This window comes from Mugil cephalus, chromosome 19 (assembly GCF_022458985.1).
Source record: "Mugil cephalus isolate CIBA_MC_2020 chromosome 19, CIBA_Mcephalus_1.1, whole genome shotgun sequence".
Lineage (NCBI taxonomy): Eukaryota > Metazoa > Chordata > Actinopteri > Mugiliformes > Mugilidae > Mugil > Mugil cephalus.
Genome location: NC_061788.1, coordinates 8546283 through 8569251, shown reverse-complemented (window position 1 = coordinate 8569251; position 22969 = coordinate 8546283). Strand labels below are relative to the sequence as shown.

Sequence of the window (22969 nt, the reverse complement as noted above, 5' to 3'; positions counted from 1 at the left end):
TTCAACATTTAGTGTCTTTATAAAACAGATTTGCAAAATATAGCCAAGGCTCATTCATTTTAAATACGCATAAATAGCAAGAAAATACTTTCCAATTTCAATTCAAATAATTTTTTGAACTTCTTTATACACAAGAGATGGACATATATGAAAAAAAGGGGCCAAAAACCATTCGATTCATTACAGCAGGAAAAAAAAAAAAAGGAAAACGAAAACGAAACGAAACACAAGCTTACTGTGTAGCTAAAGCGGCAGTTGATTAATCAGAAATATACATCCTCTGAAGACACATATTCATAAACATTAAAACAAAGTCTTATTCAAGTCTGTGAAATATTAAAGAACACATCTTTGGATGGAAGTCTGTATATATTGTCTGTATTTTACATGATCAGCAACAGAACCGTAATTAACAACACCACGGCCAAAAGTTTGTGTCTATGTACAATAGTGCAGACGAGGAGCTTAGATCAAGGCAGTGGAAAGATGATAACACGTTTTCTAATATCCAAACATGGATTTCAAGTGGGTTTCCTTTGTTTTTGGAAAAATTACTAAACAAAACACAACAAAAAATACAGCTTGTTTTCTTTCAGATTTAATTATTATTATCTTCATTAGATCCAAATTATTATTGTTGTTGTTGTTCGACATGTAATGGTGTGTCTTACATTCAGCATAGTCACTAATTCCAACTAACTGACAAGTCTTAATGTAAGTTTCTTCTTCATATGAAGATTTTTTTAAATGCCTCTTTACTTCTTCCAGAATTTTGAAGGAATGTCATTCTGATATGTTTCCCTCACTAGCAGTTTATATCTTCTTAAATGCAGTGAAAGTACTTGTAAACATTCAGAGCGCTGAAGCAATTATTTAGTTAAATTATTTAACTGGACTGTGTTTTCAAAAACAAAACAAAACAAAAAAAAAAACTGTCTGCTTTACCACTGCCACATCAGCAGGCTTCAAAATGTTCATGATATCACTGTTTCACTTTATAAAAAAAGGTGCATTAGCTTCCTGGATCAGAACAGACACGGAGATTTACGAGATTTTCTTGTCTTTTATTTTCGCCTCCTACAGACCAGAGTTCATTTGGCTGGTTCGGGAATGGGCGGGGCGCGCTCTAGTCTCATGGTCCAGGGGTCAGAGGTCGCGCCGTAAAACGGAGAGTGGGTAAGCACTTCTTCTCCAGCCAGGGCGAAGGCAAACACTCCCCTCTGCCTCCCTGCTCCTCCCTTCTCCTCCTCTGCAGCGTGCTTCCCCTCTGCTCGCCGTTCCTCCCTGCCCTCCCTGCCCGCGCCGTCCATGCTCTTAAATCCCAGGCCCCTGTTGCTGAGGCCGAGCAGCTCCCCAAGTCCGTGACCCTTGACCCCCTGGTATGCGGGGCTCAACCCGTTCTCTTCGAAGCGGTTGGTTGCAGCGTTGGGGGGGCACAGGAAGTTGCTGGTAGGTGTGGACCTCCAGGCGGCTGGCTTTCGACCTCGCCGGGGGCGGGAGATGCGGCAGCTCTGCCTCTTGATGTGTCGATGTAGGTGGTCGGACCGTGTGAAACTTTTGTAGCAGTGCTCGCACTGGTACGGACGGACGCCGGTGTGAATGCGCAGGTGATTCTTCAGGTCGTAGTTGTGGACAAACTTGGAGTTGCAGTGGAGGCAGATGTAGGGACGTTCGCCTGTGTGTTTCCGCATGTGGATCTTTAGTTTGTCTTGTCTGGTGAAAAACAAAAACAAAAACAACATGTATTCATAAATTATTTTATGTGGTTAAAACACTAAAAGCACAAACATTATAATACTGCATTTCTTTGCCCTTTTAGATCTTGTGCGCATGTCTGATCTTAAAAGGCAGAAAAGATGATGCGTTTTCATTGTCAACATTAAAAGTTCTGCTCTAAAATACAGGTGGAAAAATACCAGTAGGAGGATGTAGGTAAGTGAGATACCACTACTGCAAAGAACCCAGCGGAGGGGGCTTTCCACTTTAAACGCTTTGGTATTCAGATGAGGTGAATACACATTAACCTCAATCAAAAGAGCATGGGGTTCTTTTCCGTTAACCCTGCTGTTTTTCAAGACTTATGCTTTGTAGGCACAAGAAGAAGATCATAAGATAATCTCTGCGTGGTCTGCCAGCCTTAAACGCTAATGCTAAGTAGGGCTGGTTTTCATACCTCGTGAATCGCACTTCGCAGATAGTGCACATGTACGGTTTCTCCCCCGTGTGCGTCCTCATGTGTCGCGGCAGTTTCCCAGCTCCTTGGATGATCTTGTTGCAGATCGGACACTGCTGCGACGCCTTGGGCTTCATCTTCCTCTCCTCTTCCAGCTGCCAGGGAGGGAACAGCGCACCCAAGTGGGACGCCGAGCTCAGGAAGCTGAGGTACGACCGGAAGTCTGCCTCGTCCTTAATCGGACCCAGTGTGTGACTCTCTGATGGCGCCGACCCAGCGTTGATGGCGCCGCCCAAGCCTGAGCTGACCAGCTCCTTCAAGAAGTCGCCCTGGAGCAGGCCGGACGGGACTTCGTCTTTCATCTCCTCCTTGATGATCTGTCTTTTCACAGCGAGATCGAGAGGCCTGGAGGCCTCAAGCGGCGCGGCAGCGGGGAAGGTGTGAGGGAGCCTGGTTTGTGGCGAGGCTCCTGCGTGGGGATGCTGGTGGTGGCCGGGGTCCAGGAGCTGCTGGGGGAAGGCTGGGAACTCGGCAGCCCACATGGAGGGGTAGAAGCCTGGCAGGAGAGGAGAGAAGTTGGCCCTCCTGTCCAGTGTTGACATGCGGGGGTACAGCCCTTCCTGGAGAAGAGACTCAATGGAAAAGTCCTTCAGAGCCCGAGTCTCCATACTCTCCTGCAACACATCACACCATAATTGTTATTTCTCAGTTAAACCTTTCCCTGAAATCACAAGATTAGGAACGTGAACTCCACAATTAGCACAAACCGTACCTGTTTTGCCCTCATGGTGTCTGGGGACCGGGGCTGGGACGACTCTCTGTGCAGGTCAAACCGTTGCTGGTAGGTGGAGGTGCTGGGAGGCGGCGAATCCTCCGTCCCCGGAGGCGTCTGCTCCCCCCTGCTCTCTGACGACTGCAGTGACCTCTCGCTGATGTTGTCCTCCTCTTCCTCTTGCTCATCTTTCCTGGAGCCCACATCCTCCTCTTCGTCCTCCTCCTCCTCCTCCTCCTCCTCATCTTCCTCCTCCTCCTCCTCATCTTCCTCTCCTTCCTCCAATCTCCCTCCTCCTCCACCACCACCACCTCCTCCTCCTCCTCCGCCGTCCCCGCTGTCCATGATCTCCAGGCAAACGTTAATGATGCAAGGAATCTCCAGCATCTGCGCCGCGTTCAGGATCTCTTTGACGTTGGACGCCGTCACCGTCAGAGTGGACGTGTAGGCAAACTCCAGGATGGCGGTGAGAGACTCCGGAGCTACAAAGTCAATTTCGTACACGGCCGCGGCGTGATGGTGATCTCCGCCGTCGGTCGCCACAGTGAAGAGCTTCTTGAAGTACTGGCTGCAGGCGGCCAGAACCGAGCGGTGGGTGCGGTACTCCTGGTCGCGCACGATGAGGATGACATCACAGAGCAGCCCATCGCGACGCTGCTCGTTGAGGCTGCAGAGGACGTCGCTGCTGTGGTTTGGGAAGGGAATCCCAATCAGGTCCTCTTCTCTGTGATGAACCATTCTCCTCTCTCTGTCTCTGCTGACTGTAGAGACGAAAGACAATGAAAGTAAATAAAAAGATCAACTTGAAAAATAAAATGAATCTGAATGACCCGCATTTTTCTCAAAATATCCTTTTATCCTAAATCAAAACTTTACTTTTATGTTTAAAAAAAATATTAAAATTATACTGTAAAATGTATATGTACATTTACACATAGAATTTGTATTTTGTGTTGTTTCTATGTATTTTTTTTTGTATTCAAGGACTGGTCTTAACACTTTTGTCTGCCATGTACAGGTAACGAAGGTTCAGTACATGTTTATTTCTAGTTTGATATGACATAAAAATTTAACTAATTCACAAGTACACATTTGAGGACACTGGGATTTCATCGCTTCCAATTTTGCTTTTGCGTTAAAATAAACAGTTTTAAATTTTGATACACATTGGGGATTTAAATTGTAATATACCGTGAAATAATCCACGTGTCCATATATTTTGTTTTTACAAAAAGCACTTCCAGTTCAAAGATGATGCTTATTTTTTTATATATATATACTTCTTCACAAATAACTAAACATCTTAATCTTATCTTAAAGAAATTCCAAACAAACGTTTGGGTCTCAGGAGGTTAAACGGGCTTTAAACTAAACAAACAAAACTTTCAAAATGATGTAATTAAGTAACCGCCTTCGATCAGAATTAAAACACACACTCATACGTGTAACTCAAACAAATTAAACAGTGATTAATTTCCGTGTGCTGTTTGATTTCCTGTTGGCATTTGATGACTGGCCACATTTCCTGTCACTGTGACGAAAGAGGTGCGCTCCTTGCTGCCTCAGCGAGCGAAGGGGTCTTTCTTTGCGGTTGTTTACAGCAGCACTTGAGTCTGCAGCAGGGATTCCTCAGGTGATGATGAGGCCACATTTAAGCAAATAATGGAACAGGATCTGAAGCGCTGATGTAAAAGAGTGCAGCAGCAGTGGCTGCGGCTCAACTTAACACCTGCGCCTCTGTTTGAAATGAAGTGTCACTGAGGACGAGCGGCATCCATTCATTTGATGAATGGTTTTCAACGAAAAACAAAAGCATTCATATCTGCCGAAGGCTCTCAGCTGAACAATGAGTGACAGCCCAGCTTTATTACTTTATTAAAATATACTGTAGGCATGCTTGTTTGTGTGCCATCTGTGCAGCAAAGGCAACAAGTGGTAAATACAGCATGTCTCGTTTTGTGCAAACATCACGTCGGGTAATATTTATTCTTGAATGTGTTATCACGATTTCTTGTAGAGACGTGTAGCGGCCGTGTAAGTTTTTTGGGAAACCCGTCATCTTGATAAGACATAAAGCAGGGTTTGTTTTATTCAATAATTGTTTCAGTTTGACGCTGACGAGAAGAAGTGCGTGAGAGTTTTTTGTGATAATGCTCACGATGTCCATCCCTCTCCTCTGTCGCCACCAGACACGACGCAAACTGATACCTTTTCGGGCTGAACAATACAGTGTGATTGGGATGTGGTGAGAAGTGAAGAGAACGACAAAAGAGGTCAGATTGTACACTAGATACTGTATCCTGTCAAAACGCTTGCTTGCAGTTTATCCTCACTCATTCGATTCACAGCTCGGTGACTAGCAGCCCCGACATAGGAGATGCCTCCTCAACGCGCGCACAATCGCCTATTCACCAAGCTGTTTTCTCAACTTTTCCATTCCCCCGGCTGCCTGGGCTCCTACCTGTTGATTCACTGTGCTGTTGTTTGCAGTTACGGTGATAAAACTTCCTCTGGCAGGGTGCTCATTCATTCACATCTATGAATAGAGCTTAAACTTAGCCGTCCACACTTGGTGGTCACTGGAGGCATGTGTAGATAAATACTTTGAAGCAGCCCCACACACCACAACTGCATTGTTGACTGGCTCTAAATGGGCCGGCGTTGAAGCCACACACACACACACACACACACACACACACACACTCACATCAGAGTGTCTCGCTTTCTTTTGCAGAGAATCATACCAGAGCAGGAAAAAAAATAAATAAATAAAAACAGTTTCAGAAAATCCCTTAGTTCACCTCCAGGTATATAACTTGGGTACCAATCTTACATGTAGTTTATTCTTGTCGATCTTGTTGCTAGGTAACTGTTGCTATGTTCGTGCCATTGATACAGTGTGGACATAATTAAAATGTCTATAGAGGGGGTGGTGCTATAGGGCCGCAGACCCATGCACCTACCTCTAAGGAGAAGGAGAACATTGCAGTGACCAGACAAACTGGTGATACACAAAAAATAAAAAATCAGTGCTTAAAAGGTGCGTGGATTCTGTTGCCGCGGTGCGGCGCGAACCCCGTGCTTTAACCTTGCGTAACACGCAACATGTTCAAACTTTGCGCATTACAAAGAATGAATTATATTTTAAGATCCACAAAAGTAATAGCCTGGGTAAAAGGTGAGAGAATCTCCAGTGAGAGAGCGAGGGAGAGATCAGATGGCCCTAAAAGTTCCCTAACAGGTTGCACAAACACCAGCAGAGGGGCCCCTCCCTGTAACAGCCTGCCAAGGCAAACAATAGTGCAGAGCTTGGAACAACACTGAGTGGATAAGAGGGAGAGAAAAAGAGTCTGACTGGGAGGGCTTGGCGAACCCGCTGTCATTCGTTTGCTCTCGATCCATCCCACCCACTCCTGGAACTATGGGACACGTGCTGCTGTTGCTGTTTGTTCGCCTGGTGCCCCAGCGAGCACCACTCCCCTCTGTTCCCACTGTTTGCCTGCCACTAGCTAGCACTAACTCTTAGCGGCCGGCCCTTAATTACAATGTGGAGAGGATCTAAGGAGGATGTGCCACATAGACAGGGAGGGGAGGAGGGCACAGCTTTCCCACCACAAGGTCCTGGAGCGACATTTCATCAGCCAAACAGTCTTAACCCTTAACACACACACACCCCACCCACCCATCAGAGCAGCCAGGGCGGGACGCCTTGAGAAAGGGCACTGATAATTACTATTTAAGTCATTTTGGGTCGCAACACATCTCCTCTTCCCATAGAGTCAAACTTTTGAGGATGAAAACTGACTCAGTACATGATGTCAGCTTTCAACATGTCGAAACTATTTTTGAACGTGTTAATAGTAAAAGTCGTGCTCTGCGCTCGGCTGCGGCGCCGATTCCTGCGACAAACCGGTCGCCGCTTGGCAGGGGATTTAGCTCCATGAGGGAAAACTCATCAAGTCGTTTCTTGAACTGACCTCCAATAAAGGCCGTTCAGTCTCTTTTTCCACCTTTCTCTACCGACCACGTGTCCTCTCATGCTTCACTTAGTCACTCACACTTTCAACTCAGCACTCCCACCCCAAATTATGTGTCACCTCCATTCACTGTCGTCTTTCTCCCAAGAACTTCATCTGCTTTCCGAGCAGTGACCACCACCGCCAACACCACCACCTCCTCCTAATCATCCTCCTCGCCCTCCTGCTCCTCCTCCTCCCCCTCCTCCTCCTCCTCCTCCTCCTCCTCATCCTCCTCTTCCCTCTGTCCAGCTGTATCATCATTATGCCCAGAGTAGAGTGGCTAACTGTCCCCAGTCCTGACCGCTCAGGCCACAAATCAGCAGCTAATGTCCATCTCAACCCTTGTCACGGGCAGACACTCATTTGGCCTCTAAGCTGCAACACCCAAAGCCTAGTTTATCCCTGTCAGGCCAGTGCATCCACCTGACCCACATGCTAAATCACCAGCAGCCAGAGTTTACCCCTGTCACCAACTGCCCATAGCAAACACCTGCTAAACAACTGTCACAGGCGGACAATTGCACAGCCAATAATTTACAGTATTGACAGCCAAAATTCACCCGCTTATTAGGAGAAGACATTCATTTGACCTAGTGTGTAAACTAGTCCATTATCACCAGTAAAACACCAGTGCACCTGTTTCTCGAGTAGACACTTCCTTGGTTAGTGTTTTAGAGTCAATTGTTTGGAGCCTTTAGGCCGCACAGGGAGATTTTTTACACTCTATTTTAATTGCTGTCAATTACAGCAGGTGAGGGAGGCATGTGATGCCAGCTGCACAACATGGGTTGTGTATTTTACCATACAGTAATGATGAAATGCCATTGCCACATTTGAGCATTTAGTTTGACGCAAAAGTTGAGGATCGCATGGCAATTATTTATGAGAAATTTACCCTTTTTTTTTAAGGGTTTTAAGAATTAAGTGTGTCGTCACGCACAGTTTTGATATAATATAGTCAATTTTGGGAGGAAATCTAAGATTTATGTCGTTTAAAAAATCTTGAAGTTCGCTTTAGAAAATTTTGTTATAAAAAATGTACATAGATCGCTTAATAATTTCAAGAAAAGACGAGCATGATTAATATAGAATTACTATTTATCAGACATTTGATCAAATGAAATAATAAAATAAATACATCTACTGAAAGCTCTCTCGAGCCTTCAGGGGGGCCCACAGCTATACGCCATTATCTTGCACCCCCCTCCCCAAAAAACACAAACAAAAGTTTTATAATTCACTGCTGAATATCGGTGAATATTCGGTGATGAAGATATAAATATTGTTGCTTCTAGACTGTTAACTGTGAACGTATTACTTATCACTTGATACATTTCAGTGACTCAGTTTGTTTCTGAATAAAGACCCCCAAAGTGATCAGATGATAGCTGGACGGTGGCCCAATATAATATGAAAAGTATATAATTTTTTGAATATTGGACATTAATATAGTTCTAAAATTTTCATCTGTATTTGTATTTTTCTGGTCAAATAATCAAGTTTCATATTTGTGTGTTTTTTAAGCCTTTGTGTCAAGCTTGCATGTGTAGATTAAATTAACCAGAGGTGATGAGATATCACAGCTGCACTACTGATTTGAGCGTACACAGCCTTTCTGAAATTTTCTCACAAAGTTTTCCGAACTTTATAGTGACTTAATGCACGTTCAAATGTCTGCAACAATAGCCTTTGTTTTTGTGTTTCCATCCATGCAGTTTTTCTACTCAGTCAAAAAAAAAAAAATGAGTGACTAAAAACAAAAGTTGAGACAGAAATGAAAACACCAGCTGGAAAACAGTTCTAATACTGGTCATTGCTTTTTGTAACTACATGAGGTAAGACGTCTAAAAGCTGACGGGTGGCAAACAATAATTTACAGCTCAGCCTAAAATCCACAACATGTTTTTATTTTTGTCCACGCTCCCAAACACCCCTGTTAACTTTATGAATTACCCGAGTATTTGTTTTGGATTTAAAGGAGAGGAGATCGTCGTATAGATATGGAAACTGAAAATGTGTAATTAGCGCTGGAGACAAAACACACACTTAAGTCCACTGAAACTGCAATGTTTAACATTTCCTGACTGTGCTGAGATGCTAAAAACTCTCATTCTTTTTTTTACTGCACGATATTTACGCCGGAGCCTAAATAATGACATGCGGCGTTAAGTGATTTTATTGACCAGTTTGCACTTCGTTGGGCCTTTATGGTCCAACCTGCAGGGCTACAACACTGAACACAACACAACTGATGCACATGTGCACGCCGTAACATTACACACAAGTGCAAGCCTGCCCACAGTCATACACGATCTGTAACGGTAGCACACAAACTATTACAGATATATAGACACACTTCCTTGTGCACGCTCGACGCGTCTGGCATCCACATAAATTTACACATGTCTTGATACGCTCTCCGGCATTCCACAGCATTCAGCAGCCGCCACCTACCGTGTCTTCAGTTTCTCGATTCCCCTCACGTGTCTTTGTATGTCCAGACTACTTCGCGGCTCTGCTGCTCCCCGCTTGACCTCTCAGCATCGCTGTCTTTAATTGAAACACAGCTGCCGCTCTCTTTGCTCGTCTGTCAGTCAGTCAGCCGAGCAAGTCAGTCCATTCACAAGCTCCTCACACCGGGCACTGATGCCCATTCACAAAAAAAAAAAAAATTAAAAAGGGAAAAAAAAAAACAAAACAAAAACAAAACGGAGTAGAATATCCAATGGAGAGGAGCAAAGCGGCGCAACAGAAGCGAGCAGAGAGTGATTCTTGGGTCTGTCTGTGTAGCTGAGTGGCTAGTGTGGAGTTTAGAGTCAGGCTCACTGTTGTGTGTAGCTCATGTAGGACGAGCGAGAGAGTGAGAGGAAGGGAGGGAGGGCAGCAGCACTGCGCTGAGGAGATGTCGCACCACTAGTTTTTATAGCAGGGTGGGTAGCTGGAAGATAATAATACCCCATCCTCCTCCACAACACAAGTTTAAGCGCAGTGTGTAATAAGCCCATGGCGCAGACACCCTCTGATTTAGGTCAGACAAAATGAATTTTTAGTTGTGTTCGAGTGGATTTTGGTATAAAGGGACCGGGGCAAAGAAACTCGAAGGGGTTGTTTGGGGAGACCGAGGGAGGGTAAAAAAAGAAAGGAGAAAGAGAGGGAAAAGTTGGAAAACTGTTTTGTGCACCTCTGTTGGTAAGTCTCAAGCTGAGATGGCGAGATGTACATGAGCAGAAAGAGCGACGTATATGCCTCTTAGTTTCAGTTTTACACCTGTTTTAAACTGAGCCCTGCTATTCTCTTTTTAAATACCACTTCACCCATAAGCAGGGTTTGTCATAAAACTGACATTAAGCAGTACCGAGACTTCTGTGATTCAGAGGAAGGCAGCGAGGGGCACATGCAACCCCCATGAGAACCACAATGGACTAACTATTGAAAAACGCAATAAATCAACCCAGCGACACTGCATAATTCAGTCAGTGGTGTTAATTTGAGAGGAAATATTACCTCTGCATCTCAGACATGATTCAACCACAATCACTGAAAGTATCACAAGCAACTGCGCGTGGACTTATTTTCGTCCTTGTCGAACCGTTATTTAAACCAAGGTTTCAAAAACCAGCTTGAGAGGAGCATAAGGCCAACGTTAGATTCCTGTTTTGAGTCAGAAAGCACCGGGTAACAGTTGGTGAGCACACCACCACCTCAGTCTGTGGAGAGGAGGAGGAAGTTTGTCAGATCAGTCATTAGCTATAGGGTTCAACAGAGGAGAGGAAATCAGTTTAGAAGGAAATTTGAGGACATATTCAATGTCAAGAAAGAAGAAGTTCACGGCGAGAAAACTCGAAGAATGACTTCTTAATTCATTAGGCTGCTTCCGATGTCGTGTCAGTTACAGACTGAAGTAGAGAAAGAAAAGTGGGGGGAACCCCAGTTTCCTTTGCTGTCACAGACAAGCCAAATGTTATGACATAGCACATTAACGTCTATCTTAACGGCCATTGGGTTTAACGGAATGACGTTACTAAACCCCACCCTTTTGTTCATCTATGTGTCTCTGTCTATAGTTTGCACTTAACAGCTACTTTGTCAAAGTAAATTGAGAGCATGTAACTGTGACAGCAATAAAACTAAATTTAATAAATGCACCCTGCCAGCTTTTGATTCCAAAAAGGTAGAATATGCATTGAGCCATAGTTCCCTCAGTGGTTACTGAAACTCAGAACCTATTGAAATATGTCTAAACATCCATTTATCACAACCGACAATCATACTGCGAAGGCAGTCAAATTGTGTCACGTTAACCTCCACAAACAAGTCAACATCAGAGTGTACATCAGACTGCTATGCCCACTTCCCCCTGGGGAAAACATGGACCGGAGCAAACCACAGCCCATGCCTATGGTGGTTTACACTGTTTTGTGCAGGGTGAGAGCTGAGGCCAGCTCACATTGGCATCCAGTATATATAAACAAGGTTAGCCACTAACTGCTAGCAGGCCAGCCAGACGGCCAGAAAAACAACGTTTGCCGCTCTATAAGATCAGCTATCTGTTCTAAACTCGTTGCCACCACCATAGCAACACACCTTAAGTGGTACCTGCTTTGTTCTAAACTTGGTGAAGCTGCAGGCTTTACCAAGGCTGTTGTGTGTCGTGTGCTAAACTGACAGAGACGGCCATCCAATGGCGCTGATACAAGAGTGTGTGTGATGCAGACGAAAATGCGATTTCATTTAGCCACGCTACGTAGGAAGGCTATGCTAATTGTATGAGGTTTTTGAAACTTAATGTTTGTGTCTGTGTTTTAGGGATTTATATTTCTTTTTTTTTTTGAATGTTGATTGCTATTCGTCCCCTTCATGCCTTTGAATGTGTAGACAACAAGAAGCAGTGCGTCTTGCCGCTCACAGTTTCGAAGACACGAGGATCGGAGGGGCTGAATTAGAGTCATCTGTTTTGTCTGTCTGTCAGACTGGTGGCTCAGCGTACCTGTTTACTGCCACCTGCTGCTCCCAGCAAGAGACACGTACCAGGGCACCAGATTGGCACTTTGGAGGGGGGATGGAGTGTGAAGAATCATTACATAAAGTTGACATCATGAAGACTTTGACACTGTTGTCAGCTTGTCTCACTGTACAGTATCATAAACACGGCGAGCAGATTCGCAACGGAACCAAAGGGCCTAAATCTGAGCTGAAACAGCCTCTTTCTGTGTCTCTGAGAGGACCTCATCAGAATATCTCAGACCGTCTTGCAGCAGCACTACAGCCACGTATCATGGAGCACCAATTTGCATGTGTCAGTCGAACAAAAGGACATTCACACACTTTCATTAAGGGTAAGACCTACCAGCCTAATGCTGTTACTATTATTTTCCATGGCTACTTACTCCAGAAAGCTCTATTGTGGGATCCCAGACTGTCTGACTGTAAGATCAGTTTAATTGACACACTGCAACCCCATTGATGCTACATGAATATACCTCTTTTCTGCACACGCATCTGTTCAAACTCCCCTTTTTTCTGATATCCCCTTCGTCGTACATTGCGGCGTGAATCATGCTTCTTTGGATAGATTACCTCTTCGGGCGGTGAGTCTGTACCTTGACATCAAAGAGAAGGATTGCCAAAGCACCAGTTGCGCGTGAAAAGTGCTTGGCAGTTTTGAGCCATTAGCAAACATTAGCTGTGATGCTGTCATCTCATAAAAGAGACGTCAGAGCAGACGTCAGAGCGAAAGATTACCGGTGACTTCAGGCAACAGGCCGACAACACGTCGTGCCATTAAAAACTATCCAACAGCATTCTTGTTCCTCACACAAACTCGGAAAGGTGAAGGGGTTTACCCAGCAGTTTAATCATAAAACTTCTCTCGAACTTTTCTGATAACTTTTAACAAACTGGAAAGCCCTGCGTTGTTGAAATTGTAGCGGTGGCAAAATAACATGGAAATCAAGTTCAGGGGAGTGCTTAGCAGACCTTCCCAGGATTAATAGAAGCAGACAAACACAACCAGCCTGACTTGTGCCCTTTACCCCGGTGTCTCAGAGGCCAGGTGTGGCTCGGTGTGGGAGAGGAGCAGGAAAGGGAGGCAGTCATCCCCCACACAGTCCAGAGATAGGGCATCGCAGCAGCCTCCCAGGTCTGCACCCCTGCCTCCTGAAGTCCAAGGACGGAGGCGCGCTCTCAGGGGCCGCGTTGCTTGAACGCGAACGGGAGGCGTGCAAACCGGCTGTGCGCGCTGCCTAAGCTAAGGCATAGACAAATAAAAAAGAGACACACACCCATCTGTCATTGCAGCGCGGGGTCATTAGAACTCACCTTGGAGCATGCCATTCGGGTGAGTGAGGTGAGGGCGTTTCCTTTCTGCTGACTCCGTCTGTTTGTGCTTTAACTTTCTCCCGTTCTGACTTCTTTTCAAACAACCTAATCAGTATTGGAAGCTTTGCCAGAAGGGAGGTAAAGTACACAAGCTGCGTATTTAGAGCTGCGAGTGCTGAGAGTTACAATATTGCACAGGTGGCCGTAACGAGTTGAATGAACCCATTGTTGTGCGTGAGGCCCAACTTGACTGGCTGGATTGATTTACCGAAGACAAATGTTATTATTCTTCACGTTGAACCTGCCTCCGCTAAGATATTTGTTCTGGATCTGAAACGGCTAAACTGCGAATACGAGAAATACAAGTAAATCAGAACAACTTCGCGATGCATCTCGGCGTCGTGTTCATTTGATTGGCTTTGCGCCGGTGTTTGCGTGCGAGCGCTTGCATGTGTGTGTTGTGAGGGTCGTCAGGTGAATGAGGACAACTCCTTATGGTGATAACGAGAAGGAGGCCAGCCTTGGTGGGACAGCCTCTGTCTGCCCTCCGGTAGTGTGCGTGCGTGTGCGGGTATGCATGTTTGTGTGTGCGCGCGCGCGCGTGTGTGTGTCAGCAGGAGAGCCCTCGGGCGCTCTGGCACCTCCTAATTAAAACCAGTCAGGCTGCAGGGCAGGGGAGACAGATGCCTGTCATGACACACACATGCATACACACACACACACGAGCACGCGCACACAGGGTTGCGGACCTCATTGAACCACACTCCGAAATACACAAGTGCGATGTGTAGGTCAGCTATTTTTGGACTAATCTCATCCCACCCACTCAGGTATCACACAGGTAACTAATCCGCCTGTGATACAAATGGCGAAAAAGAGACGCAGGGAATTTAACGTAACACAAATGAGTTCACGTTGACAAAGCCGCTCTAATTCTAGGACGGCGTTTATTAAGTGGTCTCGGTTAGCCCCGCGTTAAAACAAATGAAGCTAATTTAAAAAAACAACTCTCGGTGAGCTCTCATTAGCTTCGCTTCTTCTACGTGAAACCTGCCGAATTACGGCCGACGTGTTCGCCACTGACACACACCGAGTGTGACGTGCACTCACACACTCTCTCATATGCAATTGACCCACAGTGGCTTCCAAATTGACACATCTCTCTTTCTCCCCTGCTCAGAATGAGACATAATTGTGCTGAATGTCTGTTACCTGCAGACTCTGTCACATTTTATCTCCGTTCCCCCATGTACAACCTAGAGCTGCAGGCGACCACATATAGTACTTAGCAGGCTAACTGCTGTTTGTCTGGGGTGGGTGGGTGGATCAAGGCATGCTGCTCTCCTTTCTCTCCCAGTGATTAGATAGCATAAGCAGGCCAGCTAGCCTAACCCACACACTCATGTCTCTAAAACTGCCATCCAGCCCTGCTTTCTCTCTCACTGCCTCTCACACACAGGTGGGTGGACCCACTTATTCAACCCAGATCTTTCTTTTACAGATTATGAAATCATGCTCTTTTTTTTTTCTCCCTTTCTTCTTTTCTTCATCTAACTCCCTGATGCTGAATGACATTCGGGGTCTGTATGTTTCCTGCGACGCCTTTGCAACCGCGCGCCACAGTCAAAAGCAGAGCTTTAATTTTCTAATTTACTGGCCGATCATTTTGCCTCATCGCTAAGCAGAGAACCATGTCTCTTTGTTGCTTGTCACTCGGCTAAAGCTGGGTGGGTTGCCAGTGGTTACGGGGACCTATTTTGTATTATCTAGGTAACATTCAGGAAACACCCACAAATTGTATGTAAAACGCTTCACTGCACAACCACATTAACAAATTGTGGCTGCCACTGACATTTCAGATGTTTGAATGTGTGACAGAAATATTTCTGTGATTACTTTGACCTTGCTAAGAATACAAAAACAACCACAAGATACATTTACACTGTGATTTAGAAACTGAAAAGACCATGAATACGCTCCGACGCGCTCACGGCATAAGTTTAAATAAACTATTCAAAACTAGTGTGGTGTAGCTCACTTAAAATTAACCAAAATATCACACAAAGGCAGTATTGTAGTTGTTTGTAAAATATATATATATTAAGTAAAAAAAAAAAAATTAAAAATCCAATATTAGAGATAACTTAAGTGCACCTTATTTGATTTGAGTGGGGCAATTTGTTAAATAATCAATATTTAGAAGAAGAAAACTCCAGAGAGGTAATGAGAAGAAGCAATGGGGCTGGAGGGAAGAAGAAACGGAGAACGGTGGAAATTTAAAAAAAAAAAAAAAAAAAGCTCACAAAAGCAGAGAGGGGTGCGATCGAGCCGACCTCTGGGAGTGCGAGTGCCTGCCTCCCTGGCTGCTTTGTCGTTTTAGCCAGGCGCTGTGTTTCGTGAGGAACGCAAAAGTACACAAATCCCACAGAAGGAGCTTTTTTGGCAGGGCTCGGGCCTCCCACCCACGGCAGCCTCTTCAAGCCTCCTCCCATCCTCTATTCATCTGTGAGGGGCGGCTTACTCACCCAGCCCAACTCCACACAACAAAACCTGGACCTCGATCCTACGGAGGAGGGCGGACACGCACACAGCACGCACAAACAAGCGGCTGCTCCGCCATGGCAGACGTACGAACACATACATACATTGCGTGCGCCGAACGAACGTGAGGCTTTGACTGCATACGTCTAATCTAAATGGTCAGAAAACGCGATGACTTCTGTGTCATGTGAGGTTAAGACTGAATTGTGTAGCCCAGTGTAAATGCTGTGTTACATGGGCATGCCCACACGCTGTCAGGTGGGAAGAAGGCGTGTGGACTCATTCACTCTGTCAGTCCCATAATGAACACATTGCATAATTTTGCAATAATTATGAAGCCACATCCTCATGTCTTTGACACATTCAGCCACGACACCCAAGTCTCTCGGTCGACAACTTATGCTTTCACGCAGAATTGCGCAGTCGCTTCCTCTATAGGGTGGCCCACGAATGTTTGCTTCCCATAATGTGCACAGTGTGCTATAGGTGAGATTGTACAAACACGAACGCAATGCGCCTCGGGGTGATGTTTGTTAAACACGTTGAAGACGTAACAAAAGAAGAGCAAGGATCAGGTTCAATTCAGATAATCCTGGAGAGAAAACGAGGCAGACAGAAGAGCTGCAGCCAGGGTGTGTGACGAGAATAGGTGTGGTGCTGTCGACGAGATTTTATCCCCATCTAACCCCCACTGCTACAGGAAGGCAACTATACAGACTCACACTGTCTTTCTCTCTTTTTTTTTTGATCAATGATGGAGGCTGATAAGGTTTCGAGCTGAAGCGCATCTGTTATTTACTTGTTGCCATGAAAGTCTTTCTAACCAGAAAGTTTGCACTGTTCAGCGCCACACAGCAGCTATTCATGTGCTCTATAGGAAATCCTGTTCTTTTTAGTTTTTCAGTCATTTTCATGCGGCCCATCATGTGATTGATAACGGAAACATGCTACTACATGCCTAATAAAGAAGATGATGATAATGTGGTTCACAGGTGAAACGGAGATAGACCACAACCATTTTTAGATCAGTCCTGGGAACTGAAAAGTGAAACTGCTCAGTTTGTTTTAAGTCGTACACGTACAATAATCGCAGGTGTCTTTGTACATTGAGCTTCATCAGCTAGGATAATGCTAGTCTTGCTGATATGTAAATGAGCGCCATTTCTTAGAAAGATACTCAATTATAACATATCAGGTTTCACTGCGGAAAATTCCAACATCTATTTCTGAAAGATGAAACAGTAACACTTATCATCTGAAATAATGCACATAAAGGTTAACAGTAATTCGTCCTATCTGATGGGTAGTCACAGGAAATATTCTTTCAACCTCTGCCCCCACAATCTGTTGCGCAGAAAGACTGAAGTTGAGAATAAGGTTAAATGATGACTGACTGATTCCTGGAGGACAGATGTTATCCTCTGTAGCTTAATGCTACCTTGTCAATTAGAGACGTCATCTGCTCAGACAGCGTTCAGCTTAATCGTACGATCGCGTGCTTCTTAGCGGCTCAGCTCACAAAAAATCACAAGGAATAAGACGTAAATCCTCATGCACTTAAACAAGCTGCTCTGACATTAACAAGTAAAAGTGATATCAGTCTTTCAGTCTGTTCCAGCTCTGTCATGCTTTCACTTGCTTCCTCCTAAATGTGCGGCTGCTGTGTGAAGAGGGAGGCTGTCACTTTGCTCACATGTGTTGCAAAGATACACACACAAAGAAAATGTCCAGGTATCTCCGGACGTTACTTTCTCTATTGTATGGCCCTGTTGTAAAAAGCAATTTGCAACTTAAATTGGGAACACAGAAGAACCTGGTTTCACGAAAGGTCAGCCATCCTTTAGTTTGATTCTACTTCTCTCAGAGGGTAGCCGACAGCACTTGCATGCTTTGAAAACTTTTTTCATAGCAGAGAGGAAATATAAACCTCTCATTGTGATTTTTTATTTATTTTTTTTTTTACAGTAGAGGAAACACTAGTGAAACAGAGGAAGAAAAAGGAAAGAGTGAAAGAGACAGCGAGATGTTACTGACCTTTTAAAGGAGAAGTTTTGATTTCAGTTCCTCTCTTGTGCGCTCGCTCCCTGTCAGGAAACCCAACTCCGTCTCAGCACTGGTAGACTTGTGAAAGTGAGAGCGGGGCAAGATAGAGACTCGAATTTGCTCTGAAGGTGTGTCAGTGATTTGGGGGAGTGAAAAGGTACGGTTCCATGAAACGGTTATCTAAGAAACACAACAAAACAAAAAAACTGCTACACCCACCAGCCTCAGCCAACACCCCTCCCTCCCTCTAAACCAAAACTATTTGGCAGCGTTCCCTACAAGTCCACCTGTGCTTAGGGGAGGGGAGTGACACACACACACTAACACTCACGGGCCAAGCCTAAAAAAAAAAAAAAAAAAAACCTGCTTGCAAGCTTGGACTGGGTGGTATGGTTACGGATGAGTATAGACAGAGCTCAGCCTTGGGGCTAAAACTCTAGGACGGAGAGAGGGATGGAGGACTGCCTGACCAGGGCCTGGAGGTCTGGAGACACGTTAGAGAGCTGGGGCAAAGGCCAAGCCAGGAGCAAGGGTTAGAAAATTGATGCAGCGAGTCTGGAGCTGGTAATAAAACAGCCAAAGCGCGAGGCTCGGGTGCAGCTGGACGACTGAGCTAAGGTTTTTAAAAAAACAGGATAAAGAGGGGAAAAAAAAAAAACAAAACAGGGAAGAGGTAGTTGCAGCATAATGCAGGGTTGAACCAGTGGGTGGGCCTTTGCCTTTGCCAAACAGGAGCTAGAGGGGTTCATATCAGGTGTCGAACAAAAGACATATCAGGGTAGAAGTGAAAGGACTTGAAGAAAGGTGGTGTGATAGAGAGTCGGTGACAGTATCTGAGTGTGTTTGGGTGTGTGCTTCAGTGTACCAGTTCGTACCTGGCAGGATGTAGGAACCATTGTGCTGCTCTGAAGCCCGTAATGCAGCATAATGGGAATATAATAAGAGGGTGTAATCAGTGATGTAAATGCTGCTTGAAAGTGTCCTATTGAGGGACACGGGAGCGACACGCATCGCGGGGTGTAATGATTCTCCAAATGAAAAATACGCTCTATGTCAGCGATTGCGCGTAAAGCTCGGCTGCATGTGTTTTCATTTTAAAGTTTTTTCAACAACGCCTGTTCTATTCGTCTGTTCTGATGAACCTCACACATTTCCTATTTTGGTTCGCTGTTGTCAAATCTTAGTTTTCAGCTGCAGTATTTTTTTATTTTATTTTTTTTCCAAATACTCTCTCCCTCTGTACTGTACCTGCTCAATGCCCCTAATGACATTCAGCAGCTAAAGAGCCAGGTACTTCCCTCAGTAACTGGGAGAAACCAAAAAACTGCTAAAGAGAAAATGATAGCGTTGCAGTGTTACCGCTTAGATGTATGAACTGCCAGATGTTTTCCTAATCCATCTCAATTATTTGTTCACTTACTGTTGTGGGCAAAAAAAAAAAAAAGCCCAGGATCAAAGAGCAGCTCATTTAGTGTGTTTGCCCAATTACTTCACTATTATTTAAGTATCCTAGACAGTTGTGGCTCGGACGCATTCCTCGCTCTCAGTTATTTCGAGCCCTTATGCAAGTTGTTCTTAACCTGGAGGCCGGGGTGTTACGGAAAGGTTTAAAATATTGATACGAAAATCAAGACTGGAGGTGATTTCCGGAGAGTGGGCGTTGGCCACCACCACCCACATTATTTTTGAAATGTATACAAGGCAGCATGTATAGATTGTACCAGGCTGGAAGTTGATTGGAAGTAGCTAGAAGATAGTGCTGCACCTTGCACTTGACCCCTGTAATGAGGCCATCATTCACTCTTTGTCTGAATCGTAGTACATTTTTTTGTACTCGGTCAACTTATACATGTGCATATTTGGAATGCTAATCTTTTACAGAAGGGGGTGACAGCAGTTGAGTGCCTCCGCTCTGGATATCCACCTCTGATCTCCAGACACATCAGTACTTTGCTCCTGTCTGGAACCAAAATCCCATTTTTTTTATTTATTTTTATTTTAGTTGGGGACGTTGGGAGCAACTGTCTAAACCTTCTGAGCTGTACGCTGGAAGAAAGCCACTCAGACATGGGAAAATGTTACGACTTCCAACAGGAAGAACCAGCAGCAAAACCACGCGTGTGTTACTGTAATCGATGAGCCGTCAAGTCAAGAGTTGAATGAGAGGAGGGAAATTATTTCAGCTTCCTATCCTGGATGTCATACCACTGCAGGATGGCAGGCAGGTTTCACAGGTACTCTGCTGTAAACTTTGAGTCTCAGGAAGTTTAACTGCAGGTTTCCGGAGCAATGGGCAGCAAGATAAGAGTTTGACCCAGCCATACTTAGGCTTTAACGCAGACCAGTGTGAGTTCAGATTACAATAGCCCTGTCCTATTTTCTGTTTTAGTGTTTGGTTGGTTCTTAGAGTGCAGACTTTGTTTACAGGTGTACATGTACACACCTACCAGAGGTTTGACCATTTTGTGTGTTGTCTTGTAGACCTAGGGACTCATTAGTTGTCTTCATTTTTGTCCTAGAATAATGTCAAATGTCATAATGACTGAGAAGCAAGTGTAGGCTTTTCAGTCGGTGCTGAAACCCCAAAAGAAAAAGACAAAATTAGTTAGGAAAGGAAACTGTTAAAATAAATGTCCTCCCTCTGACAACTCTCCTCTCTGAGATTTCAAACCTTGAACCCAGACAATCAGAATTGTTATTATCTTAATTTTTCATAATTAACCTCATTATGAACACACTGAAGAGCTGAGACAACCTCAATTTATGTGCAGCGCAGCATTATGTACTCTTGTTTCAATTCAAGCACGGTGTACATGTATGTACAGATATAAGATGTGGTGTAAATGCACACAAAAGTCAAAGGTAAGACATAATTTGACCTGAATTTGCCTACAGTGGTGGAAACTAACACATCTGCACAGGCAGAAAATGTTTCAGACTGAGCAAAAAAAAAAGAAAGTCTGCTTCAAAAACATACACTGACAAGGAGGAAACAAGCGATACGTGACAGACTGTGGCGTCAGAGATAGGTTCTGAGATCAGTCAGAGGCTGAGCTGAATACGAACTAGCGCATCCTAGCTAGCTTACAACTGTGTCTGAACATGTGCTGAGGTGATCCAGGGGTCAAATTGGTAGCAATAAGAAAAAGAGAAAACGATCTTCACTTTCAGTATGAATAATACTTTTGTCAATCCTGTTACAGTCCCTAAACAAAATAAAAAATGTCCTTCCTGCATAACACGACTTATAATTAGTAAACTGCAGAGGTCTTGGTGACTTCTGCCATTAGCGCCATATTTAATGTAACTTAAATGGAGTTTGATACATCATTACATCATTTAGTTATGATGCAATATAAACCATTATTTCCATAAAGGAACCTTCCCCAATAATATAATAATAATCTATAAGTTATTGGTAAAAGCCAACAAACAAACATAATTCCTTACTTCTTCTCATAACTGCTTGGAACAAACAAGGTGGAGTGGTTCATCTTAATTTGCATAAATCCATTGGCAAGGTTTACCACCCTGTTAATTACTGGGGCTTCTGAGAAACTTGAGGAGGAGGAGGAGACGCATCAAGGACACTCCAGCCAGAGCAAAAGGGAGGTCTGAGAATTTAGATTTTCAAATACAACGTGGCTAATCTTGTGCAAACTCTGTTTTTTTAGGTGTAAACAAATCCCCTGCATAAATATCACCTCTAACACCGATTAAAACCCGGACTTTCGCGTCTCTGCGGGCGTCTGCTCACCTGCCCATGTGCAAGGTTGAGGGTCCAGCACGTAAGACCTCCCCCTTTGAATAAAACAAAGATGAAGGCTTACAGTACACAGAACAACAACTCTATGTTACACCCACATGCTGCTGTTGCTTTCATTCTGCCACCTGTGGAGTGGGTGTCACCATCCTATCCTCCAAATCTGTCAGATAGACCTGTTTCTGCTTACCGGCCATGTTTGAGTGATGAAATCTGTTTCGTGAATAGCTTTTGTTCTTTTTTTTCTTGGTTATACTGTAGGCTCATCTGTTCCCACGCTGTTGGAGGAAACTTAAACAAATTTATTGTGTGCTGTATTTGATACTCTATATTATTTTAAAGCCAGAATACTGGTGCTAATCAAAGAACAACATAAACATAAAAATGAGAAAAATAAGAAATAGACAGTGGAAATATGATGCTATTTAACTGATGAATGATGAATGTGTAAAATGCACGTATTAAAACATGTAGCAAAACTAACCAGAAAACCTGAGCTCAGTGAACTCAGCAGAGACATGAAGAAAACCAAAAACATGACCACTTCTACCAAATATTGTTCCTTTTTCTCTTTCTATAAAAAGTAAATATTGGTCCATCAATCTAACTCAAACTGGAGGCTGTAAACAAGTGTGTAGGTGTGTGTAGGAGGCGCCAGTGCGCAACATCAACAACTTTTTTTTTTTTTTTTTTTTTTGTTAGGTCCCTTTAGTTTTTAAGGTTCAGTCATATATGCTCATTTTAATTAAAGCAAACATTTTCAGCTTTATCAGATCAGCTTCAGAGAGACGAAGCTGTCCGATAGCTCGAGTGAGTCAGCACCCGTTGCGTCTGATCTCAAACTAGGATATTAGTAGCATAGTATATTGCATTGTGAGGAGTATGCTTGCAACGCATTTGCTGTCTTCTAGTGTAACTTGTGAGCCATAGGAAGTCAGGTGTGTCATGAAAACACCACTCCAGTGCAACTGTAATGAATCCACAGTTTATCAAGTTACCAACAAGCAAGAATAAAACTGGAGAGTGCCCTCACATTTCCTGTATTTGGCGTGTAGGAGAGTCTGTGGTTGCTGAGATACTTAGTGTGTAAATGAACGGGTTGTAAGATGCTCTGCGTTGCGGTAGCGTTTAGTTTGGCCATTCTAGGCTGATGTAGAAACATGACGTGCTCTGTGTAAGAAGACCAGCCCAATGCTAAATCGGAGGACTGATCTTTTATGGCTCTTCAGTTGTGCAAGATGTTTTAATTTTGCAAGCCGTACTGTTTGCGGTTTTATAATTAGAAAAAGACAGTCAGTGCGTTTACATGCACAGCTTAATCAAGCTACGCTCATAATTCG

At 44.2% G+C, this 22969-nt stretch overlaps 1 protein-coding gene across 2 annotated transcripts; it reads right to left on the bottom strand.

The window, feature by feature from the left end:
• Window positions 1–18193, bottom strand: LOC124996236 (zinc finger and BTB domain-containing protein 7C). 2 transcript variants are annotated; one of them, XM_047569044.1, is made up of 4 exons: window positions 17858–18193; window positions 2946–3706; window positions 2174–2847; window positions 1–1713 (listed from the first exon to the last, which is right to left on the bottom strand). In XM_047569044.1, exons 2-4 carry the CDS (start codon window positions 3681–3683, stop codon window positions 1092–1094), a joined length of 2034 nt encoding a protein of 677 aa, XP_047425000.1. In that variant the 5' UTR covers window positions 3684–3706; window positions 17858–18193; the 3' UTR covers window positions 1–1091. The 2 variants fall into 2 exon arrangements, with proteins under 2 accessions (XP_047425000.1, XP_047424999.1); XM_047569043.1 differs by lacking the exon at window positions 17858–18193 and adding an exon at window positions 9419–10975.
• Window positions 18194–22969: the final 4776 nt, after the last annotated feature.

Coding starts and splice junctions, on each gene's coding strand:
- LOC124996236 (XM_047569044.1), bottom strand. CDS start 3,683: ATGGTTCATCACAGAGAAGAGGACCTGATTGGGATTCCCTTCCCAAAC. Junction 2,848..2,945: donor ACACCATGAGGGCAAAACAG/GTACGGTTTGTG, acceptor GATGTGTTGCAG/GAGAGTATGGAGACTCGGGC. Junction 1,714..2,173: donor TGCGAAGTGCGATTCACGAG/GTATGAAAACCA, acceptor GTTTTTCACCAG/ACAAGACAAACTAAAGATCC.